General features: G+C 55.8%; 1 protein-coding gene across 8 annotated transcripts in view; it reads left to right on the top strand.

Moving 5' to 3' along the window:
• The window catches only part of AHDC1 (AT-hook DNA binding motif containing 1), a 70398-nt gene extending 44467 nt beyond the window's left edge, over positions 1–25931 (top strand). For 3 of the 8 annotated variants that reach the window (XM_021938215.2, XM_021938212.2, XM_021938208.2), the window contains exons 3-8: positions 1541–1718; positions 1894–2118; positions 7242–7353; positions 7499–7536; positions 8241–13169; positions 25295–25931. In XM_021938215.2, the coding sequence (XP_021793907.1) occupies positions 8315–13126 (4812 nt within the window). In that variant the 5' untranslated portion in view covers positions 1541–1718; positions 1894–2118; positions 7242–7353; positions 7499–7536; positions 8241–8314 and the 3' untranslated portion in view covers positions 13127–13169; positions 25295–25931. Of the gene's footprint in view, positions 1–1540; positions 1719–1893; positions 2119–4253; positions 7354–7498; positions 7933–8240; positions 13170–25294 lie in introns of those variants that run through there. The other 5 variants (XM_021938219.2, XM_021938218.2, XM_021938233.2 and 2 more) reach the window with 5 other exon arrangements.
• The last annotated feature ends 1981 nt before the right edge of the window (positions 25932–27912 follow it).

The following is a 27912-nucleotide window of genomic DNA, read 5'->3' as shown; positions in this document are numbered from 1 at the left end:
CCAAACACACATCCAGAGAGCTCTGAGACAGGCAGGAGCCGGTTTGGCTCCTGACACAGCGAGATGCAGAGAGCCAGGCAGAGCGTGTGCACACCGAGGCATGCTCACACCCAGCCATAGCTGGGCTCACCTGGCTACACACAGGCACACATGCACCCCTGTGTCCTCACACGCATACAAACAGGCTTAGCTAGACTCACACACACACACACAAAAACTGAATAGAAGAAACATGAAAAGTGCACATACCCACATGTATGACTGAAGACACCAAATCCAGGCACACACTCAACCTGGCATCACACATACACACAGCTGACCACACCAGCCACAACTGAGCAAACGCGCGATCCCACACACAGACATGCTTAAGCCCTCATGTACCCACACAGACATACGGAAATACAGAGAAGCACACAGACAGGCTAAATAGACCCAGGAACCCACATGCAGGTATATTTACCCAGACAGCTGAGCCTTGACAGATATGCATTTGCAAAGGCAGAATCTCAATCACACACATACAAACTCCCAGGCAACCAGAACCTGTAAGCAGTCCGTGAGGCCTGGTTCCCAGACCCCCTCTGGGCTCCAGTACAGACCTCGAGGAGGCAGACAAATGGGCAGGAAGCAGGGGGGTGGTGAGGCGGGCCATGGTGGTTAAAGAAAACAAGAGACATAACCAGTTACTGATGGAGATGGGTAAATGCCAGCTGCATATACACCCTTGTGGAAATTCACATCCACCATCACTCTGAACAGCACCTCTCACACCTACATTGTCAATAAGCTCTTTGCATTATAGTTTCCCCGGATGTTCCTCCCCATTCATAAGATCTCACTTTTCCCATTTTATAGATGAGAAAACTGAGAGCCAGAAAAGTTAACTGACTTGCCCAAAGTCACACAGTTATGAAGGTTGAGCCAAGGACTGTCTGACTCCCAAAGGCCAGGTTCCTTCCACTATAGTATATGTGCGTGTATATGCATGTGTGTACACAGATGTGCAAAAACACTGCTTCTCAGTAGGAGCCTGGGATTTCAAGAAACAGGTTTGGCAGGCGCAGTGGCTCACACCTGCAATCCCAGCACTTTGGGAGGCTGAGGCTGGAGGATTGCTTGAGCCCAGGAGTTCGAGACCAGCCTGGGCAAGATGGTGAGACCCTATCCCTACAAAAAATTTTTAAAAAACCAGCCAGGCATGGTGGTGCACACCTGTAGCCCCAGCTACTTGGGAGGCTGAGATGGGAGGATCACTTGAGCCCAGGAATTCAAGGTGGCAGTGAGCTATGATCATGCCACTGCACTCCTACTTGGGCCACAAAGCGAGATGAGGCCCTATCTCTCTTTAAAAAAAAAAAAAAAAAAAAAAAAGAGAGAGTGTCTCACAGTTCCCTGGTGGGATAATGGGGTGAGGTTGGAGCTGGATGGGACTCCATGTATGAGAGACTCCCGGCTTGGTGTCCCTCTGCACCCTGCTGTCTGGCTGGCTTACCCTGTATCCATGCTTATCTCTGTGCTGTTGTGTTTGCTTCCACAGATGGGAGCTTGCCTGATTGTCAAGCCATCGGCCTGGACCCCAGAGCCTACCCAGCTGAGCATGTGCAGAGGGCCCCGAGTGCGGGGCGACGCTCAGGCCATTACAGAGACCACCCTGGAGATGCTGATGAAGACAGGCCTTTCCTGCTGAGCCGGGCCTGTCTGCACAGCCTGCTCAGGTAACAGTGTGCAAGGAAGCCAGGCTTGGGCCTGGGCCACCCCCAGGAAGTGGGGATCAGGGGAACTTGCCTCCCAGTCCCAACAGGGATTCCCTCCCAGCTTAGGTCAAAAAGAGGTTCTTTACAGAATCAAAACATATTAACCCAACATTTACTCAAACTCCCCATTATCCAGAAAGGGGAACTGAGGCTCATGGATATACAGTGAGTCCTACCTCCTAGCCTGAGGACTCTTCCCTGCGCCTTGATGACCTGAGAGAACTGGGAGGAGAAAGGGGTTGTGACAATGACCAGGACTCAGGGCAGAGGTGGAAACCAGAGTGCCTGATGTGTGCAGCTGCTGACCCCCCAGGACACCTCTCTACCGGAGTCTGTGGAAGCAGAGAACTGGGAGGCCAAGGTGAGGTGCTGGGAGGGCCTGGGTAGCCCAGGTATGCTAAGGTGCCCTTGCAGGACAGGGAGGGGGGTGGGGGCAGTGGCAGAACCCACCTCACTACTCCTGGCCCAGGTTAGCCCACCCAGGCTCAGGAGCTGCGGAGCCAGGTGAAGCTGCCCTGCCCTGCAGAGGCAACTCCCTGAACTGACACATGAAGCCTCCGGCTCCAGGAAGCTCCCTAGAGCTGAGCCTGCCTGGGGACCCCACCCAGCTTCCAAAGGAGCATTCCTGGGGCCTGAGGTCTGGGGGTGGAGTCTCCTGGGATTGTAAGGGTGGGGAGGTACAGCTGTGGGAGGATGCAAGGCTGTGTGTATCCGACTGTAAATGTACAGGGCACTCAAGCTTGTGTGCAAGCAGGTGTGTGTGGCGGGCTCTGTCCTTCCGTGCACATGGGGTAATATACAAGAGTTGTATAAGTGGACCAGGCTGGGGAGTGTTCAAGGGCTGTGTTATGTGGTACATGGGAGTATGAATATGCAGGATTCTGGGTGTGTACTGGGCAGGTGTGGGGATACTGCGTGTGCCACACTGGATGGTGTGTGTGCAAAGGTGCTAGTGTACACTGGAGAGATGTGTGTATAGACAAGATCTGAATACACTGCGATGGTACCGTGTGTGCACACAGGGATCTGTGTGTACACTGGCTGTGTGTGTGCCCAGGGTTCTGGATGCACAGTGGGAGTGATGTGCACATGTGGCTCCATTTGTGCTTTGGAGGTGGGTTGGGCAAGCCTTGAGCTGAGCTGGGCTCAGCAGTGCCCAGCCTTGTGGCCAAATCGCTGAAGTCACTTCCTTTCCAGCAGCAACTTTCCAGGAGGAGGAGTTCTTCAGACCTGGGCGGGGAGGGAGGGGGGGGGGGGGAACAGGGGCTCCCGGGGGGAGGGGGGGGGGCGGGGGTGAGAGGCTGCAGGGAGGGCCTAGTGGGGCTGGAGGAGGGGAGTCCTCCGGGAGACAGAAGGAAAGACAAGGACGGGAGTCTGCAAGGGCCAAGGGCAGGAGGGGAGGGGGGCGGAGCAGGGCGGGAAGCTTAGTCCCTGGGTGACCTCGGAGGGAGGAAGGGAGGGCCGCCAGCAGGGTGACCCTCGGGTCCAGCCAGAGCTGGCGGTGGTGGTGGCGCCCGCACACCTGGCACCCAGGGCAGGGGGCTGGCAGGGGGCGGTTCTAGGGCAGACCTGCTTGCCAGGTGCCCCGCTCCAGGGAGGAAGGGGGTGGGCGAGGGTTGCACAAAGGAGCTCTGTGTGGCTGGGGGTAGGGTGGAGTGGGGTGTGCAGTGCTGTGCTGTGCTGTGGGGGGGCCCCTGATGGCCCCAGGGGGTGGGGCAGGGCCAGCTCCCCTTGGGGGCATCAGTGGCTCCAAGGGGACACCTAGTGGCGAGGGAGAGTAGTGCATCTAGTTGAATGGTGGTTGGTGGGAGGTGGTGACTAGAAGCTGAGAGGAGGATAGATTAGAAGTCAAAAATTAGAACTGATGGTTGGGACTGGGACAGTTGGAGGAGGCTGCATGGGAGGGGGCTGAATCTCTGGACACCGAAGCAGTTTGATTTAGAGAAGCCCTACCTAAATTCAGACACCAGCTGAATTGAGTGAGATGGCTGTTTGTCCTTAAGGGCATAACTTAACCTCTCTGTGCCTCTATTTAAATGATGCCAAATGAGTGACAGCTGCCATTATTATTGCCATCATTGTTATTTGTATTATGATATTGTTCCTGGGATCAGGTTGAAAGAAGATCTTCAGGTGTTACTGTGTGGGCAGGTAGGTGGCTGAAGGGAAGGAGGTGGAGAGAGGTGAGGACCCGTCCCCGAGGGGCAGATCCTAAGAGATAAGGCCGCTGGAGGAAAAAGGAGGTGATGGGAAGGTCTCAGAGCAGGAGTAATGGCCCCTTTGATGCAGTGTTTCCCATTTGAGGACATCCCAGGGCCTTCGAACCAGGCTAGGAGGGAAATGGTGGGGGAGGAGGAGTGTGCAAGCTGGAGAGAGGGTCATGAGGCCGGAAGTGAGAGCTGGGGCTGGCAGCCTGGCTCCCCTGGGGAGGCAGTGGGTGGGGGAGGGGAAGGAGGGCTGGGGAAGGGGTGGGGTGGTCACAGCCACAGCCGGGGAGGGTGGGGCTGGGGACTCAAGGATGTGGGCTGGCGCTTCCCGGCACTGTGCACAGCAGGTTGGGGCCCCCAGCCTCCTCCCAGCCGGCTGGTGTCCCTATGGGCGAGCTCAGACACACTGACCCAGCAGCAGACAGGCAGACAGAAGGACCCCTTTGACTTTGTCCCCAGACCAGGGCTAGGTGGTACCCTTGGGAGGGATCCAAGAGAATGGCCGCCGGGGTGTGGTGAGGAGGGGAGCCAGCTGCTTCCCTCAGATCCTGGAGGCTGCAAAAGAGAGCAGTGGCCAGCCTCAGGAGGCCTGGCAGGAGGACGTGCCCAGAGGTCTTCATGGGTGGATGGAACAGAAGCCACCACCAGAGAGGAGGTTTTTCTCTTCTGCCAAGATCACACCCTCAGGCCCCAGCTGGGAGGTCTCCAGAGCGGGGAAGGCTCAGCTAGCCTGACCCTCAGTAAGGGAGGGAGGGGGCTTCTGGTGGTCATCTCCAAGTAGGTGCCAGGAGCCACGGTGCAACCACACTATTGGAAATTGGACTTGGAGATTCCAGAGTCTGAGCCCCTTTTCTCGTTTGTGAGGGTGTTACCCACTGTCCTCCCTGCGAGGGCAACAGTGCTCCAAGTTCTTGGACTAGAGAGATCCTGACCTAGGAGGGGCCAGGTCCACAGCCAGGCCTGGGAGAGAGCAAAGTAGGTGGGACCAGTAGGTGGGACAACGAGGAGCAGCTGAGGCCTGGAACCTGCAGAGAGAGAAGGAAGAGTGAATAGAGGGATGTTCCACCTGGGTGGGCAACAAAAGGGCCCCTTCCTGTGCCATTTTGTGACCTCAGACAAAGTCTCTTTCCCTCTTCAGGTCTCAGTTTCCTCATCTGTAAAATGGGAGGGGCATGAGATGGCACTAGAAAGTGTACCCACTGGGGTAGCTGGTTAAAAATACAGATTCCCAGATGTCCCTTCACATCTATGAGTCACATTCCCCTGGACTAGGGCCTGGGTATCTGGAATGTTACACAGCTCCCCCAGGCCCAGGCTTTGGAAGCCAATGGGTTAGATAATTTTAAGGTTCCTCCCAGCCTTAAATTAGACCACGGCGCTAGAAGGAGCATTTTCAGAAGTGGCTGAAGGATTGTTACAGGAGCTGGGAGTGGAAGGAGGCTTTGGACTTAAGGCAGAATTAGAAATCATACCACTTAGCAACTGTGTGACTTCAGGCAAGTTACACATCCACTCTGAGCCAGTTTCCCCTGTAACATGGGGATAATAAATCATGCCTCCCAGGCTGCTGTGAGGATTCAGTGGGTCAAAGATGTGTAGGTAGGTGCTTTGTAGATTGCAAATCGCCATCCCCCAAAGGGGAGCAGAGAAGTGTCTCTTTCTACTCTATCCTGTCCCTACAGCTCTGCAGTCTTCCTGTGGGGTGACAGCACTGGTAGGTGGGGAGAGTCTACATGAGTCTCTGGCACATAGGTCTCAGTGACCCAGTACTAGGTCAGAGCCAAACATTAGGCAGGCATCAAGGTCAGTCTTTAAGACCCTCACAGTATTGGGGTCCATTCAGCTCCCTGCTCCCTGAGATCCCAACTCCTGGAATCAGCCATGGCCCTGAGTCCTCGGGCTCCTTCGGGAGTCAGACATGCCTGGATCTAAATCCCAGCTCTGCCCTGACCAGCTCAGGGAGTCAGTCGGTAAATATTTATGTAGCATTCATAGCCTAGGCCCTAGGGTCAGGCAATACAGCGATAAACAAGACAGACGTGATCCCTGCTCCTGAAGAGCCCACACTGTTGCAGGAGACACACTAAACAGCCAGTCACACAAGTAATTGATTATAGTTGCGATAAATACTATGAAGGTGAAATAGATAGGGCTCTGAGAGGATGTAGCAGGGGCCAGGACAAGACCAGAGGTAGGATGGAGCGGCAGAGTTTTTCCGATGAAGGTGGAAGAAGGATCAGAGAATGTCCCTTTTCACACTCTTGGGTCCCTCCCTCAGCATCCTTCTTGGGTCTGGAGAAGAAGAAAGAGCCTAAAGGGAAAAGGCAGGGTTGATTGCTCTGTGTACCTATTCGTTTGTTGATTCATTCAACAAACTTTAAATTTAATGTTTTGGAGAAAGGATCTCACTCTGCTGCCCAGGCTGGAGAACAATGGCACGATCATAGCTCAGAGCAGCCAGCCTGAACCTCCAGGGCTCAAGCGATCCTCCCACCTCAGCCTCTTGAGTAGCTGGGACTACAGGTGTGCACCACCATGCCCAGCTAATTTTTAAATTTTCGTAGGGATGGGGTCACGCTCTGTTGCCCAGGCTGGTCTCGAACTCCTGGACTCAAGCGATCCTCCTGCCTTAGCCTCCCAAAGTGCTGGGATTACAAGTGTGAGCCCCTGCACCTGGCCAAACAGCCATTTTTTAAAATGCTGCTGTAGGCCATGTGCTGTTCTGAGTGTTGGGAAATACATATAGCAGTGAATAGGACAGATATCTTTGCTTTTATGGTGTTTACCATCTTCCAGGGGATAGTTTCTGTAAGACTGGGGAAGATAATCATATTGATCTCATGTTTGTATGGGGAATTTGATGAGATAATCTATATGAAGCACTTGGCTCAGTGTTTGGCAACAGAAAATGTCCCCAAACTATGGACTTTTATTGTTGTTGACTCCCCGTGTGATTGCTCTGACCTCAGGCATCTTCACTTTTTCTTTGCAGCTCTTATCCCACTAGTAATTAAGTAATTTATAATGATCTGATCAGTGTCTGTCTGTCCAGTCCTTGTCCAAAGTAGGTACTTCATAACTAATGAGTGTATGAATGAATGATGTTACTTTATCTCTGAGCCTCCATTTCTTCATCTGCAAAATGGGGTTATTAATAGCCCCTACCTCACAGGATTGGTATGAAGAATTAAATGAAACGATGCCTGGACAGCTTCCAGCCCAGTACCTGGCGCGCAGTAGGTGCTCACTAAACCTGAGCTGCGATGGTCCTTTCCAGGCGCTGTCCACGCCCCGAGGCCTGGGCTCAGGCCGAAGTTGCTCCACAGCACCCCCAGCTGACAGCCAGCGACTGGCAGAGCCCCCAGGCACGGGGGCCCTCTCTCTTCCAGGTCAGCCGGGTGTCTGCACTGGATGGAGTGCTGAGGGAGCCGGGGGGTGGTACCTGGAGGAGGCCGGGCCGGTGGGCAGGGGTTGAGCTGTGGCCACTAGACCATTTGGGGAATTCAAATCTATTGCCTGTCTTATTGCCCACAGAGATCTCCAGTGTGACAGCCCAGGCGGCAGAGCCGAGGGTAAGTGGTGGGGGTTCTCCTGGAGCCCTTTGGGGGTAAGAAGCAGGAAGGCTGTGCCCTTGTTAGAGCTTCCTGGCCTTCTCCTTAAGTTTGATCACCCTGCTGATGTGCTTCCCTCTCAGAGGCAAGGGTCCTGTTCTTCCTGAGCACATAGCCAGATTTCCAAAGGGGATGAGCTGTCAATAAGTGAAGCTGGGCCAGGCATGGTGGCTCACGCCTGTAATCCCAGTACTTTGGGAGGCCAAGGCGGGTGGATCATCTGTGGTCAGGAGCTCAAGACCAGCCTGGCCAACATGGTGAAACCCTGACTCTACTAAAATACAAAAATTAGCCAGGCGTGGTGGCGCGTGCCTGTAATCCCAAGTACTTGGGAGGCTGACACCTAAGAATCGCTTGCACTAGGAGGCAGAGGTTGCAGTGAGCTGAGATCACACTACTTCACTCTAGCCTGGGTGACAGAGTGAGACTCTCTTTCAAAAAAAAAAAAAAAAAGTGAAACTGGGGCCCATGAGGGGCTTGCTGTACATATGGTGGTTTGAGAAAGGCTGGGAGTCAGCAAGGGGATTGGGCTTGGGGTGGGGATGGGAGCTTGGTAAGGAGATGAGACCTCAGGAGGGAGGGGTCCAGGAGCTCATCGAGGATATGGGAAGCTGATGAGGATGTAGGTGTTCAGTAAGGGACCTCCTGCTCTTCCTGCCTGGCAGGTCCTGGTCCCGGCTTCTCGCACCCTCATGTCAGCCCCGGCCCCGCCCGGCGGCCTGCGGAGGACAAGGTCAGGATGCGTGTGAAGCCCCAGGGCCTGGTGGTGACTTCCAGTGCCGTGTGCAGCTCTCCTGACTACCTCCGGGAGCCCAAGTACTACCCCGGCGGCCCCCCCACCCCCCGGCCCCTGCTTCCCACCCGGCCCCCTGCCAGCCCACCCGACAAGGCCTTCTCCACCCACGCCTTCTCCGAGAACCCACGCCCACCCCCACGCCGGGACCCCAGCACCCGGCGCCCACCAGTCCTTGCCAAGGGGGACGACCCGCTGCCCCCACGGGCAGCCCGTCCTGTCTCACAGGCCCGCTGCCCCACACCGGCCGGAGACGGCAGCAGCTCCCGACGCTGCTGGGACAACGGGCGGGTGAACCTGCGACCAGTGGTGCAGCTGATTGACATCATGAAGGACCTGACACGCCTCTCCCAGGACCTGCAGCACAGTGGTGTACACCTGGACTGTGGTGGGCTCCGACTGAGCCGCCCGCCTGCACCGCCACCCGGCGACCTACAGTACAGCTTCTTCTCCTCACCCAGTTTGGCCAACAGCATCCGTAGCCCTGAGGAGCGAGCCACCCCACACGCCAAGTCAGAGCGGCCCAGCCACCCCCTCTACGAGCCTGAGCCTGAGCCTAGGGATAGTCCCCAGCCTGGCCAAGGCCATAGTCCCGGAGCCACGGCTGTGGCCACGGGTCTGCCCCCAGAGCCTGAGCCAGACAGCACTGATTACTCAGAACTTGCTGACGCCGACATCCTTAGTGAGCTGGCCTCCCTCACTTGCCCAGAGGCCCAGCTGCTAGAGGCCCAGGCCCTCGAGCCACCATCTCCTGAGCCAGAGCCTCAGCTCCTGGACCCCCAGCCCCGCTTCCTGGACCCGCAGGCACTAGAGCCGCTCGGGGAAGCTCTGGAGCTGCCACCCCTGCAACCTCTTGCTGATCCTCTGGGGCTGCCGGGCCTGGCTCTCCAGGCCCTGGACACCCTGCCTGACTCCTTGGAGTCGCAGCTGCTTGACCCCCAGGCACTAGACCCCCTGCCCAAGCTGCTTGACGTCCCAGGTCGCCGTCTGGAGCCCCAGCAGCCCCTGGGGCACTGCCCACTGGCCGAGCCCTTGCGCCTGGACTTGTGCTCACCGCACGGCCCCCCCGGGCCTGAGGGTCACCCCAAGTACGCCTTGCGGCGTACTGATAGGCCAAAGATCCTGTGTCGCCGGCGGAAAGCCGGACGGGGGCGCAAGGCGGACGCCGGACCCGAGGGCCGCCTACTGCCCCTGCCTATGCCCACGGGGCTGGCAGCCGCCCTGGCCGAACCCCCACCGCCACCGCCGCCTCCACCCCCTGCCCTGCCAGGCCCAGGCCTGGTCTCAGTCCCAGAATTGAAGCCAGAATCTTCCCAGACCCCAGTGGTCTCTACCCGCAAAGGCAAGTGCCGAGGCGTGCGGCGCATGGTGGTGAAGATGGCCAAGATCCCCGTATCGCTCGGGCGACGGAACAAGACCACATACAAAGTGTCTTCCTTGAGCAGCAGCCTGAGTGTGGAGGGCAAGGAGCTAGGCCTGCGTGTGTCAGCTGAGCCCACCCCGCTGCTGAAGATGAAGAACAACGGGCGGAACGTGGTAGTGGTCTTCCCACCCGGTGAGATGCCCATTATTCTTAAGCGTAAGCGCGGCCGCCCTCCTAAGAACCTGCTGCTGGGCCCTGGCAAGCCCAAGGAGCCAGCCGTGGTGGCGGCCGAGGCAGCCACTGTGGCAGCAGCCACCATGGCCATGCCAGAGGTGAAGAAACGACGGCGGCGGAAGCAGAAGCTGGCGTCTCCCCAACCGTCCTATGCGGCAGACGCCAACGACAGCAAGGCTGAGTACTCAGACGTCCTGGCCAAGCTGGCCTTTCTGAACCGCCAGAGCCAGTGCGCTGGACGGTGCTCGCCACCCCGCTGCTGGACACCCAGTGAGCCGGAGTCAGTGCACCAGGCCCCTGACACCCAGAGCATCTCCCACTTCCTGCATCGTGTGCAGGGCTTCCGGCGGCGTGGGGGCAAAGCAGGTGGTTTTGGTGGCCGGGGTGGGGGCCATGCGGCCAAGTCAGCCCGATGCTCCTTCAGTGACTTCTTTGAGGGCATTGGCAAGAAAAAGAAGGTGGTGGCCGTGGCAGCCGCTGGGGTGGGGGGCCCTGGCCTTACCGAGTTGGGGCACCCACGCAAACGGGGCCGGGGGGAGGTAGACGCTGTGACTGGGAAGCCAAAGCGCAAGAGACGGTCCCGGAAGAATGGGACTCTGTTCCCAGAGCAGGTGCCCAGTGGCCCAGGCTTTGGGGAGGCGGGTGCCGAGTGGGCCGGAGATAAGGGTGGTGGCTGGGCCCCTCACCATGGGCACCCAGGCGGGCAAGCTGGCCGAAACTGTGGGTTTCAGGGGACCGAGGCCCGGGCCTTTGCCTCCACTGGGCTGGAGAGCGGAGCCTCAGGCCGTGGCAGCTACTACAGCACAGGCGCACCCTCAGGCCAGACCGAGCTCAGCCAGGAGCGCCAAAACCTCTTCACCGGCTACTTTCGCTCGCTGCTCGATTCGGATGACTCCTCCGATCTTTTGGACTTTGCCCTCTCAGCTTCTCGCCCAGAGTCCCGGAAGGCATCAGGCACCTATGCAGGGCCACCCACCAGCACCCTACCTGCCCAGCGGGGCCTTGCCACCTTCCCTAGCCGGGGAGCCAAGGCCAGCCCAGTGGCAGTGGGTAGTGGTGGGGCTGGGGCGGACACCTCCTTCCAGCCTGTCCTGCCCACGCGCCAGACCTTCCCACCAGGACGGGCAGCGAGCTATGGGCTAACTCCGGCCACTTCAGACTGCCGGGCAGCCGAGACCTTCCCCAAGCTGGCTCCCCCGCCCTCAGCCGTGGCCCGCTCACCTACCACCCACCCGCCTGCCAACACCTACCTGCCCCAGTATGGCGGCTACGGGGCTGGACAAAGCGTATTTGCCCCGGCTAAGCCCTTTACAGGCCAGGACTGCGCTAACAGCAAGGACTGCAGCTTTGCCTATGGCAGCGGCAACAGCCTCCCTGCCTCACCCAGCAGCGCCCACAGCGCCGGCTATGCCCCACCGCCTACCGGGGGCCCCTGCCTGCCACCAAGCAAGGCCTCCTTCTTCAACAGCTCTGAGGGGGCCCCCTTCTCTGGTTCAGCCCCCACGCCCCTGCGCTGTGACAGCCGGGCCAGCACAGTCTCGCCTGGTGGCTACATGGTGCCCAAGGGCACCACAGCCTCTGCCACCTCTGCAGCCTCTGCCGCCTCCTCCTCCTCTTCCTCCTTCCAGCCCTCGCCCGAGAACTGTCGCCAGTTTGCGGGGGCTTCTCAGTGGCCTTTCCGGCAGGGCTATGGAGGCCTGGACTGGGCCTCAGAGGCCTTTAGTCAGCTCTACAATCCCAGTTTTGACTGCCACGTCAGCGAGCCCAACGTGATCCTGGACATCTCCAACTACACACCACAGAAGGTGAAGCAGCAGACGGCTGTGTCGGAGACCTTCTCCGAGTCATCCTCTGACAGCACCCAGTTCAATCAGCCAGTCGGTGGCGGCGGGTTTCGGCGTGCCAACAGCGAGGCCTCAAGTAGTGAGGGCCAGTCGAGCCTGTCCAGCCTGGAGAAACTGATGATGGACTGGAACGAGGCATCATCTGCCCCCGGCTACAACTGGAACCAGAGTGTCCTCTTTCAGAGTAGCTCCAAGCCAGGCCGTGGACGGCGGAAGAAGGTGGACCTGTTTGAGGCCTCACATCTGGGCTTCCCAACATCTGCCTCTGCCGCTGCCTCAGGCTACCCATCCAAACGGAGCACTGGGCCCCGGCAGCCGCGAGGTGGACGGGGCGGTGGGGCCTGCTCAGCCAAGAAGGAGCGGGGTGGCGCAGCGGCCAAAGCCAAGTTCATCCCCAAGCCACAGCCGGTCAACCCACTGTTCCAGGACAGTCCTGACCTAGGCCTGGACTACTATAGCGGGGACAGCAGCATGTCACCACTGCCCTCACAGTCGAGGGCCTTCGGCGTGGGAGAGCGAGACCCCTGTGACTTCATAGGACCCTACTCCATGAACCCGTCCACGCCTTCCGATGGCACCTTCGGCCAAGGCTTCCACTGCGACTCGCCCAGCCTGGGTGCTCCCGAGCTTGATGGCAAGCATTTCCCACCGCTGGCCCACCCGCCCACGGTGTTCGACGCCGGCCTGCAGAAGGCATACTCGCCCACCTGCTCACCTACGCTGGGCTTCAAGGAAGAGCTGCGGCCACCGCCCACCAAGCTGGCTGCCTGCGAGCCCCTCAAGCATGGGCTCCAGGGGGCCAGCCTGGGCCACGCAGCTGCAGCCCAGGCCCACCTGAGCTGCCGGGACCTGCCATTGGGCCAGGCCCACTACGATTCCCCCAGCTGCAAGGGCACAGCATATTGGTACCCTCCAGGCTCGGCTGCCCGCAGCCCGCCCTATGAAGGCAAGGTGGGTACAGGGCTGCTGGCTGACTTCCTGGGCAGGACGGAGGCCGCGTGCCTCAGTGCCCCTCACCTGGCTAGCCCACCAGCCACGCCCAAGGCCGACAAGGAGCCACTGGAAATGGCCCGGCCCCCTGGCCCACCCCGTGGCCCTGCTGCAGCCGCTGCTGGCTATGGCTGCCCACTCCTTAGTGACTTGACCCTGTCCCCCGTGCCGAGGGACTCGCTGCTGCCCCTGCAGGACACCGCCTACAGGTACCCAGGCTTTATGCCCCAGGCGCATCCTGGCCTGGGAGGGGGCCCCAAGAGCGGCTTCCTGGGGCCCATGGCGGAACCTCACCCTGAGGACACATTCACCGTCACGTCCCTGTAGTGCCAACTGAAGTGCCGACTGGACCACGAGGTTTTGTTCCTGGGTGAGTCTGGGGATGCGGGCGCAGTGGGCAGAAGCCTGGGGGTGGGGAGAGGACATCAGAGCTTAGTCAAGGACAGAAGTATGGAGTGCAGGAAGCAGATGCAGGATTTAAGGGCAAGGCTGGGGACCGACAGCAGGGCATAGGGACTGAGGATTCGCTGTTGCGGACAGCCTCAGAAGGAGATGGGGTACTTGGGCTGGGAACTCGGCAGAGGGCTTGGACTTTCAGGGGGTCTTGTTAATTGAAATGGCCAGAGGACTATACACTGGATGGGTCCCCGTAGTTTGGTTCATCAAGCTTTCAATTCTTTGTTCGTGCTATGTCTTGGATAGGAAGTAAGTATTTCCCAGGAAATACGCTGATAAGGGCGGGCATTTACATTGCCCTATGTGAGACAGGTGAAGGGAGGAGCAGGTTGGATGGTCGTCTACCCAGGGCCTATCCAGAGCACCAGCCCTGCTGGCACCCCCATTTCCCTGGGAACTTCATCGATTCTAAGAGGCAGCCTGGTGAGGGCCAGGCCAAGAGTGGCCAGTATGGCATGGTCACACACTCTGCGAGGGCTTCACAGGATGGCCCAAAGTGTCTTCCCTTGGCCTCTCAAGGTACCCCCAAAGGCTATTTTCCAACATCTTTGGCCTGAGATAGGCTAGGTGTGGCCAGGAGCATATGGGGTAGGGACCCAGAAGTGGAGAAGGGGTGCTGGGATCCCACTGTCCCTACAAACCTGCAACCAGTGAGACTATCTTCAGGCAAGGTATTTTGACCCTAGAAAAGCCAGTCCCTTTCCTGAAGCCAAAGGCTTTTCTGAGAGTACAGTTAAAGAGTGTTAAATGTTTCGATACTGTTCTTATCAGGTACTGTGACCTCATTAGTTGGAGTCAGTTTTAGTATTCTCAAGATTGGGTGTTTTAAAAAAGGAAAATAAAAGACAGAAAAATGCCCCCAAAATTATCAAAGAGAACAAGGTGGAAGGAGCCATCTTCTTGAAGAACAGCCTGCTCCAGAAATATAGCCGCCACTGGCCCCACTTTTGGACAATAGATCTGTCACAAAATTGTCCCAGATGTGGTAGTGGGTGGCAGGGCAGGCTGGGGGCATGCCTGCCCCCCTCACCCTTCACCTTTGCTGCCACTGAAGCTTCCTGGGAGTTTCTCTTCCTGGAGGAGTAGCTGGGCTCCTGGAAAGTCCCATCCGTGCTCTGGGAGGCCATTCAAGGCCAGGGTGACTCAGGGTCCTGAAGTCATGTCAGTGGAAACTTGTTGCCCGCTCTCTGCCAGACCCCAGCTCCCCTGGTGCCTGAAGGTAACAAAGGGCAGCATGCGGGAGTCAGAAGGCCTCCGGGAGGATCATTCCCAGATTGGCCACCAACTTGCCACATGCCCTTGACCAAGCTTTTGTCCCTCTCTGTGCCTCAGTTTCCCTATCTTTTCAAGGAAATTTACTTTGATAATTCCTTAGGCTCTCACAGCTCTGTATGGCAGAGACAGTGAAGCAAACTTTTTTTTTTTTTTTTTTTTTTGGCAGTATCTTTTCCTTCCTAATGAAGCCAGGCCAAGATTAAAACGGCCTTCCATTCCCCATGCATCTCATTGCAAGCAGCAGAACCTCAGATCTGAAGCAGGCCAGGGAGAAGCTGCTTAGGGTTTAAAATGTCAAACTGTTGATCCTTCTCACTGGAGGGGAGATGTCTCATGGATAATCCAGAAATGTGAAATAATCCAAAAACCGTTCCTCCCAGGCTCTGGGTGGGAAAATGGACGGGTGTGGGGGCTGGGTGTTTGGGCAGGTCACAGCTCAGTGAAATACATAATGGAACCACCCAGTGAGGCCTGAACACAGGAGGAACTGGGATGCCATCCAGCCCCACATTCTGGCCCTGCTCCCCACTCAGGGCTGGGAGTTAACTGCGCTGTCCTCAGACCAATGCATTCCATTGTTCTAGAGACATCTGTCCAGCACCCACTAGAAGCCAGGCATTGGGGGCACCACAGTGAACACCACAAATGAGGTACTGGTCCTCAGGGGGCTTCCCATTTAGAGGGAAAGACAGCAAACAGTGGCATTAAGCATGGATGATTCCAGCTATGGGAAGCACTGTGTAAGAGAAAAAAGCTAGAAGCTTGTGAGCGCACACAGCATGCTGACCAGACCTTGAAGCTGAGGCCTGAGGAATGATGGGGCTGGACAACTGGCGGGGAATGGGAAGAACATTCTGGGCAGAGGGAACAGCAGTGTGGAAAGCCTGGAGGCGGGAAGGGGCTCTGCTTTGAGAAACTGCCTGTGGGAACGCAGTAAAGCTAAGTGACGGGATGAGGCAGGCAAGTCCAGATCACGTGGGGCATTGGAAGGCGTCTGAACTTCATTCCCAGACGCACTGGGATCCACTGAAGAGTTCCCTGCCGGAATTCCCCGGGCCACCATGGAGCGGGGCTAGTGTTGAAGCAGGGAGACCAACTGCAGAAGTCCACACACGCAGTGATGGTGGCCCAGACCAAGGTGGTGGGAGGGCTGCCTCCTTTCCCTATCTAAGATGGCACACAGGCTCTAGGGCAACCCCCCAGTGCCAGGGGATGATCAAAATCACCACGGGAATGAGAAAGAGTTGGAGATACAGAGAAAGAGAGTGGTAAGGAAAAAGAGTTCATACAGGGAGTTGCCACTTTCAACAGAGGGCTTAAGCAGAGAGGACAGGGACACACTCATTCACCAATAGCAGTGAGCGGTTTTGACGCCAGGCCCTGGAGAAGCAGTAATTGAGCTTAGTTTCCCAACTTGAGCACCTGTGTGTCCATCCAGTACTGGGTACTGGGGAGACAAAGCAGACATGGCCCCTGTCCTCTAGTTCAGCCTCCACCCCAGGAAACTAAAACAAGTACACAAAGAACCTGAAAACACCTGGTAGAGAGTGGCAGGTGCCCAGAGGCAGTGAGAAACAAAGATTTGCACTGGGCAGCTGGGTGTTGTAGTCAGAAGTCAGCCCTCTGCTCCCTTGATGAGAAAAGGGACACTTGTGCTGGGCTGTTTATGTAACGCTGCCTCCCTGACCTTTCACAGCAGACTATGAGGTGGGGTGTGTGTCCCCACCACAACCCCCTGCCTCCCGCCCTATCCCACATTAGAGAGAGTTGAGGAAATGGGTGCAGCTCTGAACCTTGCCCAGGGGATCCATTAGCAAATAGTGGACCCAAGATTAGAACCCAGTACTGTCCCTCCTGAGCCTGGGTACTCTGCCGTATGGCTGCCTGTCATCTCCCCATGCCTGATTCCCCATCTGCAAAAGGACAGATTAGATTGAACAATCCCTACAACTTATTTATTTATTTATTTATTTATTTATTTATTTATTTATTTGAGATGGAGTCTCGCTGTATCGCTCAGGCTGGAATTAAGTGGCACGATCTCAGCTCACTGCAACCTCTGCCTCCTGGGTTCAAGCGATCCTCCTGCCTCAGCCTCCTGTAGCTGGGATTATGGGGGTGCACCCCGCACCCAGCTAATTTGTTTGTATTTTTAGTAGAGACGGGGTTTCACCATGTTGGTCAGGCTGGTCTCGAACTCCTGACCTCGTGATCCACCTGCCTCGGCCTCCCAAAGTGCTGGGATTATAGGTATGAGCCACTGCGCCTGGCCCAGTCCCCACAGCTCTTGCTGGGTCTGATATCTTAAATGGATTTTGAGGTTCTGTGGAAGAAGCTGCACTTGAGCTCAACCTTGAAGAATAGGCAAGGTTTGGACACATGGAGACCGTGAGAAGGGCATTCTGGGCAGAGGGAGCTGTGGGCAAAGGCAGGTCACATCCCAATGTGAATTAGAAGATAAAAGCTCCGAGGAGACAGAATGGGGAATGTGGGGCCCGACTGATCTGAGAGCTGTGGCTGATGGGACAGGGAACAGAACGGGTCAAGCAAGGAGGGGGCCTTGGGCCTGTGCAGACATCTTCTCCAGGCCTCTAGATGGAAAGTAGAGCCAGACAGACTGGCTCCACGTTGGGCCCTGTGGGCTAAAGATCGACCCTGTCAGACACTGGGGACAGGGGTGGGAGGGTACGAAGGGCCCTCCAAGGTGTTCAGGAATCTGGAGTCCCTCTCCCCTCCCTACTCCCTCTCAGGCCTGACCTGAGGCCAAGAGAAATGTCACAGGTCCTCCAAGGTTACTCCAGCTGGGGCCTGACCGGAGCAGGAAGCAGTTTCCAAGGCCACCATCCAGCCGGGGTCAGCAGGCATGCCCGGGCCTGGGCCAGGCCCCAGCTGCTCTGGGCTTTGTCTCTTCGTGTCTTGAAACCTCGAGAGGTCACTTGATCTTGCCTGTGACTCTGAGCAAGAGGCCTTACGTCAGGGCCCAGCCAGTCCTGCCCTGACTCTTCTGGGCACAAGTTCTTCCCCACACTCTCTGAGGCCATCCTCCCTCTGATCCTATCTCTTGCCACTCCTGCAGCCATGTTTAGGCCAGGCCTTGTTCTGAGCCCTCATTTCCTGAAAATGTAATCTCTCCACAACCATGCCGACTCACCCTCCTTCTTTCTTATCTTCCCACGTCCCAGAGCAGGGCCACGGAACTGGAGGGTGGTGGCTGGGAGCCTGCCTGTGGACACAGATAGGCCTCTATGCACAACCCAGTTCCATCCCTTACCAGCCAGGTGACCTGGTGAGTCATGTCACCTGATGAGTCACGTCACCTCTCTGCGTCTCTTGTGAGAATTAAACGAGATTACGCGTGAAACCCTTGGCCAGGTCCCTGGTACACAGTGAGCACGTAGTCAGTGGCTGGTGATGGGTAGGTAAATACCCCGCAGAGGCTGAACTCTGGGGCCTCTGACCAGCCTGTGTGAGTCACACACCTCCAACCCTCGCCTCTTGTACCTTCGCGCAGGACCACAGAGCCGGCCCTCCCTCGCCTGTGCCCCTCCTAGGAAGGAGCTTGTATTCTAGTGTGGATTTGGGGCCTTGGGGGAGGCTTTGTGATAGCACCTAGTTCTTTGCTTTAGCAATTGGGCCGAGTCCTCCCTGGGGAACCCAAGGACAAAATGACCTGGCTCAGCTAGAAACCCTGTCATCACAGTTATGCACACCAATCCTCTCCCCCACTGCAAATATGAAAAATATTTTCTCGTGACTGTAATATGTCATGATTTTTCCCCTGGCAGTTGTGCCATCTTTGTCAGCATAACCTTTGCTGCCATAGGGCACTGCGTTTGTGCTGGAAGGCTGGGGGAAGTAGATGAATTCTGTGTTCACACACATGAGCTAGTGACCTGCTTGGGGCCAGGCATTGTATCCAGTTCTGAGGGTATCACTGAGCAAGACAGGCAGTGCCCTGCCCCCACAGGGCTTGCAGCCTTTTACAGGTGTTTGTTTAAAACCTCCTTGCCGGGCGCAGTGGCTCACACCTGTAATCTCAGCACTTTGGGAAGCCGAGGCGGGAGGATCACCTGAGGTGGGGAGTTCGAGACCAGCCTGGCCATCGTGGTGAAACTTCGTCTCTACTAAAAATACGAAAATTAGCCGGGCATGGTGGCAGGTGCCTGTAGTGCCAGCTACTCGGGAGGCTGAGGCAGGAGAACTGTTTGAGCCCGGGAGGCAGAGGTTGCAGTGAGCCAAGATCGCGCCACTGCACTCCAGCCTGGATGACAAGAGCAAAAAACTCCTGGGCTCAAAAAAAAAAAAAAAAAAAACTCTCCCACAAGCTAAACAGTGGCTGACGCCTGTAATTCCAGCACTTTTGGAGGCCGAGGCCGGCAGATCACTTGAAGCCAGGAGTTCGAGACCAGCCTGGCCAACATGGTGAAACCCCCTCTCTACTAAAAACACAAAAGATAGCCAGGTGTGGTGGTGTGTGCCTGTAATCCCAGCTACGTGGGAGGCTGAGGCAGGAGAATTGCTTGAACCTGGGAGCCGGAGGTTGCAGTGAACCACGATCACACCACTGTACTCCAGTCTGGGCAACAGAGCAAGACTCCGTCTCAAAAAAAATAAATAAAAATTTTTTTTAAAAATCCTCCACATGAGCATCACTGTGTAGAGCAGGGCCTGGGACACTCCCACGAGAAGGATCAGGGACCACCCTCTAAAACCATTGTGAGCAGGGCAGGCAGCAGGAGATTCCTGGAGGCAGGAAATGGGTCTTGACAAATTTGAGACTTCAGAGGCTTTAGTTCTAGCTCAGCCACCTGAGTTTCTGGCCCAACTCCCTCCCTGCTCCAGGCATGTACCCCACCCCCAGCCCCCCAGTTCATTCTCCCCATATGGCCACCAAAGTGCTGGGGAATTTTTTTTTTTAAGCATTTTTAGATGCACAGTGTCTGGAGTCCCTAAAATATTTATTGGATGAATTGATTAAAACACATCTGCTCCTGTGACTCCATTGCTCTACACCTTCTGATTGCATCCTTCCCTCTCCAGCCTCCTTCCTTGCCTACAAAATAAAGGCCCAGCTTCCCAGTATGGTATTCAAGGTATTCCAGGCTTCCGTCCTGGCATCCAACCTTTTTTCCAGCCCCGATCTTCCTCACACACACCCTCCCTTAACAGCCAGGAGCATGTGTGGAAACAGGAGGGAGCACTGGGAGGGCTGGCTCCCAAAGGTGCCCTGTGCTTTTGCTGTTCCTGGCCTGGGTGGCCCTTTCCTACCCCATCTCCCACCTGTCAGTTCCTATCTTTCACTCAGACATCACTTCCTCCAAGAAGCATTCCAGAGTCCTTCTCAGGCCCAATTAATCTCTCACCCTTTCTGCATCCGTGACAGCCCTTCCTGGGAATGCCCTCCTTGCCACGCCATCAACTCCTTTAGGGCGATTACTCATCTCTGGGCACCGTCCTCCCCTCCCCCACCCAGTGTCTCATCATGCCTGGGACATTTCAGGTTTTTTGGTTTTTTTTAAACTTGAGTTGAAGAAAAGCATGTAGAATAGGGAGAATTCTAAGAGGAAAGGTTAAGCCCTGGGGAACGGGATCGGACAATTTCACCCTGTCATCAGGAAGTGCTCCTAATAGAAGGGCAGGGACCAGTTCAAATTTTCAGGGCTCACTGGGCCTGTGGATGTCTCCAAGCACAATCCCTCCGGTTTACAGAGAGGGAAGGGTCCTCGCCTGAGGACTCAGAGCCACCTGGTCATTGAAGCACGGAAGGTAGAGCCAGGAAGGGCCCCTGGGGATTGCCTGGTTCCTCCATGGTTCTTGCTCTTTCCTCAGCCTCCACTTCAGTTGTGTGTCCGACACAAACCTGTCAGGAACACCTGTCTTTACATATGGCATCTCCAGCCACAGGGTAGAGGGGGAGAGAGAGAGAAAGAGAGAGATGGAGGAGGTGAGGCTAGCCTCCTCCCAGGACAGGTAAGGAATGTGAGGCTCTGAGAGCTGGTGGAGACACAGGGTCACACAAGGCTGGGGAACCCCATTTGGTCCTACTGCCCCACAGCTGCGGAGACAGGGAAAGAACCTTAAGGAGGGAATGGCTGGCAGAGCTAGAGTTTAAGGAGCACCTCTGGTCAGTAGTGGACACACATTTGAAAAAATTCTCAGGCCGGGAGCAGTGACTCACGCCTATAATCCCAGCACTTTGGGAGGCCCAGGTGGGTGGATCACAAGGTCAGGAGTTCGAGACCAGCCTGACCAACATGGTGAAACCCTGTCTCTACTAAAACTACAAAAATTAGCTGGGTGTGGTGGCGCGCACCTGTAATCCCAGCCTCATCGATAATTCAGTGAATTCCAGGTCCACCTCTCTAACGGTATTTCTGCATACCAGTTGTGGGCTGAGCCCCCAGGAAGCAGTACCCTCTCCACATGGAGGTAACTCAGAGGCCTGGCTGCCTTAAAATGTCACAGGGATGGATCAGGCTTTGAGCCTCTGTGGTTTGCCCCTGACTCTTTGTCTTTGGGGCACCATCCCAGTGGCTGAAGATCTCTCCCATCACCTGTTCAACTCCCTTATTTTATAGAATAGAAACTCAGGCTGCCACGGTGGCTCACACCTGTAATCCCAGCACTTTGGGAGGCCAAGGCAGGTGGATTGCTTGAGTTCAGGAGTTTGAGTCTAGCCTGCACAACATAATGAAACCTTGTCTCTACAAAAACTAAAATAAAGTAATTAGCCATGTATGGTGATGTGTGCCTGTAGTCCCAGCTACTCAAGAGGTTGAGATGGGAGGATCGCTTGGGCCTGGGAGGTGGAGGTAGCAGTGAGCCATGATTGTGCCACTGCACTCTACCTTGGGTGATAGAGTGAAAACCTGTCTCAAAAAAAAAACAAAAACTGAAGCCCAGAGAGGGAAGGGACTTACTCTGGGTCACACAGGAAATCAGTCTCTCAAATTCACATGGACTTTTTCTTTTTTTTGAGACAGTCTTGCTCTGTCACCCAGGCTAGAGCGGAGTGGTGCGATCTCAGCCCACTGCAACCTCCACCTCCCGGGTTCAAGCAATTGTCATGCCTTGGCCTCCCAAGTAGCTGGGATTACAGGGTGTGTACCGCCACACCTGGCTAGTTTTGTGTGTGTGTGTGTGTTGGTTTTTTGTTTTTGTTTTTGTTTTGACAGGGAGTCTCACTTTGTCACCTAAGCTGGAGTGCAGTGGCATGATCTCGGCTCACTGTAACCTCTGCCTCCTGGGTTCACGCCATTCTCCTGCCTCAGCCTCCTGAGTACCTGGGACTACAGGCACCCACTAACACGCCCGGCTAATTTTTTGTATTTATAGTAGAGACGGGTTTCACCATGTTAGCCAGGATGGTCTTGATCTCCTGACCTCATGATCTGCCCACCTCAGCCTCCCAAAGTGCTGGGATTACAGGTGTGAGCCACCGCGCCCGGCCCAGTTTTTGTATTTTTTCTGTAGAGATGGGGTTTCACCATGTTGGCCAGACTGGTCTCGAACTCCTGACCTCAAGAGATCCACCCACCTTGGCCTCCCAAAGTGCTGGGATTGCAGGCGTTAACCACCTTGCCTGGCCTCATGCACTCTTTTTGCCTTCTGCTCTACTGCCTTGTTTGACATTGGACCCTTTCAAGAGAGTAGAGACCAGATAGTAGAGGTTAGACCTTAACTCATGTCCTGGCAGCCAGTGGGCATGAATACATGTTTGCTGGTTGCTTAAATGAAAGCACAAATATAGATTCCTTTTTGGAGGAGAGCAGCCCTCTCTGGACAACCTGATTTATATGTGCTCTGCAGCACTTTGAATCTCTGCTCAGCTGTCCCTCAGTGCTGCCAGTGCCCCCCCCCCCCCGACAGGCAGAGACCACTTAATGCCCTGGCACCTCAGATGGTGAAACCACCGGAGCGTGAGGACTCAGAGGAATGTGACTCTGCAGTTGTGTGTCACAGAGGCACTAGAAGGTGAAGTCTGCGTAACAGTGGTTGGTGTGCTGGGGGCTGGTGCGTGCTAGTGCTGGGTGTGCAGCAGTACCACATACAGGTTCCTGCCCTGGAGGAGCCAGGTCGGGATGACAAGGGTACCGTAGCTATGGTGACAGGGTGGTATAAGGAGGTGTTCTGAAGGTGTGCAAGGCCCGAGCTGGACCTTGACATGCTGACCAGACTCAGGTCAGTCCCTGCTCTGTCATTCAGTCAGCGCATGTCTCAGCCCCAGCATGTGCTGGGCAGTGTTCAGTAGTGGTTGAAGAGCCACAGTCTCTCCTGCCATGACCAGGTTAGCTGCCTCCCCAGGACCTTCCGTGGCACAGCCACCATCTCCCTGCATGGTAATTACCGGGTTTGGGGTCTGCTTTGCTTTCCTCTCTATCTGCGAGCCTCTCAAGGACAGGAACCAGATCGGTCTTGGTCTCTGCTTTGTCCCCAGTGCCTAGCACTGGGCTGCGTGTTAGTGTCTGGTCCTGCTTTGTGGAGAGCTGAACCTGGTGAGGTCAGAGTTCCACACAGCCACAGCATTCTCCTCCCACCTCCATGAGAACCCTGGGGCTTTTGGGCTTTGATTCCCCCCTCCCCCACTCCCTCCCATCCTGAAGATTCTGCCAAAGTCTCTGGCTGGCCAAGTCCTGAAAGCTGGGGAGGGTAGTGGGAGGAGGAAGGTGAGACGCGATGGGCGGCTTAGCAGAGGGTGAGAAAGCCTCCTGCTGCCTGGCCGCAGGCACCGCGGGAATGGTTCTGGCAGGAGCCGCCTGCTGGGCTGAGATCACCATGGAGACCTGGCTTAGAGAGGGTCACTGGCAGTGGCTAAGGGCCGGGGGTGGGGGTGGGGGTGCAGGGATTTATGCAGAGGCTCCCAGCCTGCCCCAGGGCCCTTGGAGGGAGCAGAGGAGGCTGGCATTGGACAATATCAGTTTGCCAGTGGTTTGGAGCAGCCCATCCTAAAGTCCCCTTCCCTTGTCACCCAACACCCCAACAGAGGTTCTTTAGCTTGGCAACTGTTCTTCAACCGCAATAGAGCTGTCCTCTGGATAGATGCCCCCAGCCCTCTGGTTCAAGCAGTTACCCCAGATAAAATCCTTCTGCTCCCTAATACACACCCCTCTTGTCTCTGCAGCCTGTTTACCGCCTGACTATGGAGAGCTTGCATTCATCCCAACAGCAGCCCCTGCCCCAAGAGCTGCTTTTCTACCTATCACCCCATTGCAGCACAGCTGTCACCCTCCCAGGCACACCGCTCGCCCCTACGGCTAGTATTCCATCCTCCTGTAACTGCAGGCGACCTGACAGCTTAACAAAGATGCAGCTCTTCTCCTCTCCCATGCCTCTGCCTGCCACCTGGTCTGATCCACCAGAATGGGGTGCTGCCCTGCCTCTGCAGGAGCCCACCTGGTTCCCCTGGACCTTGGGGTAGTCCTGGCAAGTCCAGCCTCAGGACAAAAGTCGTCCCTGGGGCTGACTGCCCAGCAGACAGCAGCCGAGGCTGAGCAGAATTTAAATGTGGCTCTGGTAGAAAGGAAAGCCAAGAAAGTACAAGGGAGGAAAGGCTTTCTGTCGCCGCCTGGCTCCTGCTGGTGTGGGGGAGGACTGATGGGCTCCTAAGGAACCTGAGGAGGCCGCTTCAGCATCCTCACCTCGCCCCTTAATTCGGATGGAGATGGTTGCACACTGAGGGTGGGAGATGTGTGTCTCGGGGCTCTGAGAGGAGGACAGAAGTCTGAAAGGACCAGGCTAATGACTGGAGCTCTTAGGAAGTCCCGAGCCCAACCCTGTCCTTCAGGGGACCTTCTCACTCACCCTAGCAGAGCTGTGAATCCAGGGGGTCTAGCCAAGCTGGGGGTCTGGGTAGGGAAGCAGATCCCCAGGGCCCCGCAAGCATAATGAGAACTGTCTGGGAAAAAGGGGTACTTCCAATCTCGAGTGTCTGGCGATGGGAGGAACTGGGAGCTTGGGAGTGTCTGAGCTTCAGGAAGGCAGGGTTAAGCCAAACACAGATGGCATTGTGTTGGGCAGTTTCTGTTCCTTCACTGAGAAAGACTTCCTCCTCACCTCACCTCTCTAAGGAACAAAATGGCATTGGTAAGAAGAGGATTGGATTTAGAAGAAATAAAAGCAGTGGTTCACACCTGTGCTGTGTGCTGTGTGCTGAGGCCCTGCCCTCCCCATGATGTCATTCCTCAGAACAGCCTAAGTTGGAGGAATTACTAAACTCATCATGACATGAGGAGGCAGGTTTGGAGAGCCCAACTGCCCCAGAAAAATAATAATGAATAGTAATCAGTATAATTTATTATGCACTTAAGGACCAGGCTTCCTCTGCCCTATATCACTGAGTCCTCCCAACAAACCAGTGGGGTAGTTCAGTTATCTTCTTTTTACAGATGGGCAAACTGAGGCTCACAGAAGTCCAACAACATGCCCAAGGTCATAGCGCTATTAAAGGGTAGCGCTGGTATTTGAACTCAGCTATGTCTGATTCCAGAGCCCAAGCTCTTAACAAATTCCACTGCCTGGAACCCCAGCTCCTCAAGCAGCACCTGCTTCACCCTGTGGTTTGGGGCTTGGACATGCATGTTTTACAGATGGGTAAACTGGGCTCAGAGAAGGCAGGTCTGAGTTTTCAGGAGAAAGAACAATGGGTAGCTTTCCTGGACAAATCCTAGGAGGAGCTGGGTGAGGGTCTCCCTCTTCACTTCCCTGATCTCAGAGCAGTCGATGGCTGCCGCTCACTCCTGCCTCTTCTCTTGTGTTTCTTTGCAGCTTTCAGAAAACCAACGCCAAGATCCCTCCCAGCGTCCACATCGTCCTTTGGCAGGAGCGCCTGCCCCTCTGCCTCCCACCCTGCCCCCTCCGCCCCTTGCAGACCCATCTCCCTCCACCCCCTCCCGCCCATCTCCTCCACGCAGAAGCCGAAGGTGAGCCCTTTCTGCACAAAACCAGCAATTGTAAATACTTTTTAAAAATGTACAAAACTTAAAAACAAAACACAGTTTTAGAAAAAGACAAAAAAAAAAAGAGAGAGCGAGAGAGCGAGCGTGTGCAAGAGGTTGCGAGCGGGGCCCCGAGGTGTCCAGAGCCCCTGCAAGTATGCACTGAGAAATTTATCTACAGGTCGTTTGACAAAAATGAACAATATCCTATTTATTGTATATACTGTTTTATTATAAATCGTGGATTGTATATTGCATTCTGTAAACCTGCTGTGGTCCCGTGGTGTGCAAATTCGCATGGTGGGGGGGAGGGAGAAGAACCTCTTGCGGGAGCTTTTTTTTTCTTTCTTATTTTTCACTCTTTTGGGTTTTCTCTTCTGTTGTTGTTGTTGTTGTTTTCTGTTGGCAGGACACACCCAAAGATCCAAGTTTGTATTAAAAAGAAATGAAAAAAAGCAAAAAAAAAACCAACCTTGTGTCTTGTGAAAGGGGGAGTGAGGGTGGAGGGCCATGGAAGGGACACCGCTGGGTTTTGTCACCAGCTACTGGTTCTCCAGAGGAGTTGAAATACCTGCATGTGTTCCCGGCCACTGAGTTCTCCCTTCTGCCTGAGATCTTGGTCACCCTTGGATCTGGGTTCCCCCCCATTTCACTCCAGGCCCTGGGTCTCCCCTGCCTCTGAGCTCCCCACTCTGCTACCAAGGACATCCTGGCCCTTGATCATGCATTCAGTCCCAGGTCCAGGGATTCTACCTCTTGGACCTTCATTTTGTCCTAGGTCCTGGGTCTCCTCTGACTCTGAGACCCTATATTCTATCCAAGTCCAAGGTCTCCCCAAATCCTGGATTTCCTCTCCCTGAGGAACCTCCATCATGGGCCAGAGTTTGGGGCTCCTGCTTCTGGATCCCCTTATTCCATCCAAGGTCCATGGTGTACTTTGGAGTCCCTTTGTGTGTCCTGTGTATTCATGGCTTTTGGGCCTCACAGTTCTACTCTGGTTCAGGGACACCTCTCTTGGCGACACTCATTCCATTGTAAGTCCAGGAACCCTCATGGGGCCTCCCTTTCCCACTAAGAATGGAGTACCCCCTGTCTGTGTATCTCCCATTTGCCCCGGGTCATCAGTCTTCTCTGCCTCCAGGCTCTTCATTTTACCCCAATATACCCACATCTGCTTATGCAGAACCTGGGATATCATCAGGCCAGTCACCCCAGTGTTGCTCTGCCCTCCCCTTTGTGTCTACCCTGAACTCCAAATGTTTCCTCCCAGCTTTGGTAAACTGTGGAAGAAGAAAACTAACCGTGTGCCTGCGTCTGGTGGGCTGGAAGAGCTGAGCTGTTTCCTGATCCCTGACTTTGGGGACTTCTTGGGTGCCCTTGCCCAAATGGTGCCCACTTTGGCCTCCCTGGTCTTTGGGAAGCAGTTTTTCCCATAGACCCATTTTATGTTTAAGTTCTGCTGAGTGTGGCTTCATGTCCCTCCTCAGTGAAGCTCAGGGAGACATCAAGGGGTAGTACCACGGCGCCTGCCCTCCCTGACCCGACCAGCTGGGCCCTGGCCTCAGGAGAGTCAGAGGAGCCCGTGGTCTGAGGAGGAAACACACCTGGGCACACGTGTCTGGAAGAAGAGGCAGGAGGACTCAGGCCACAGGCCCCTGACACTGTAGCCTCTGTGCTGGATGTAAAAGGCTCATCCACCCACCAAGCCCCCTCCTTGCATCCCCCAGACTCCGAGATGAAGACATTACCCTACACTTCCTGACTGCTGACGGGGAAGACAACACTACACTCAAGCTAACGATGCAGTATGGAGCTGAAAGTAGGGGCAAGAAGCAGTGAGACTCCCTGAGAGTTAGGGAGGAGGGCTTCTCCCAGGAGAAAGTGTTTATGGAGCCAAGCCTAAGGTGCTGGGAGGGAGTTCCTGGAGGAGGAAGAGGATGTGCAAAGGCCCAGAGATTCGAAAGGCTAACAGGAGGCAACAGCCACATGCAGTTAGCTCTGTTGGGCACACCCTGTGTTGAGGGAGGGGAGAGGGCTTTGGCAAGGTCACTCTGGGTAGGGTGGAGCCTGATTGCAGCGGGTAGGGAGCATCAGAGAAAGCAGTGGGTGAGGCTGAGATAGGCCAACCCAAGAGAAGCCTGTGTTCAGCCCCAAGAGTCACCTGCAGGGAGAAAATGCCTGTGTGCAGCAGCTGCTGAGGAAGCAGAAGAGACTTGAGGAGGCTCTCCAGGTGGGGCAGGCTGGGCCCAGTTGGCGTTAGGGGAACCAGAGTGGGGCCTGGTGAGTCCAGCTGAGGGCTCAGAGAGGTGGCGGCCCAAAGGAGGTTTCGGGGAGGGGAGGGGACAATGGTGGATTGCTCAGTGGAAGGGACTGGGGCTCAACATGAGATAGGAGAGGAACTTGAGAGGGAGAGGAAGGGCAGTGAAGGGTTGTGGGCCCCAGGGCTCT

This window comes from Papio anubis, chromosome 1 (genome assembly GCF_008728515.1).
Source record: "Papio anubis isolate 15944 chromosome 1, Panubis1.0, whole genome shotgun sequence".
Taxonomy (NCBI): domain Eukaryota; kingdom Metazoa; phylum Chordata; class Mammalia; order Primates; family Cercopithecidae; genus Papio; species Papio anubis.
The sequence above is the reverse complement of the archived record's forward strand: the minus strand, read 5'-3'. Positions and strand labels throughout refer to the sequence as shown.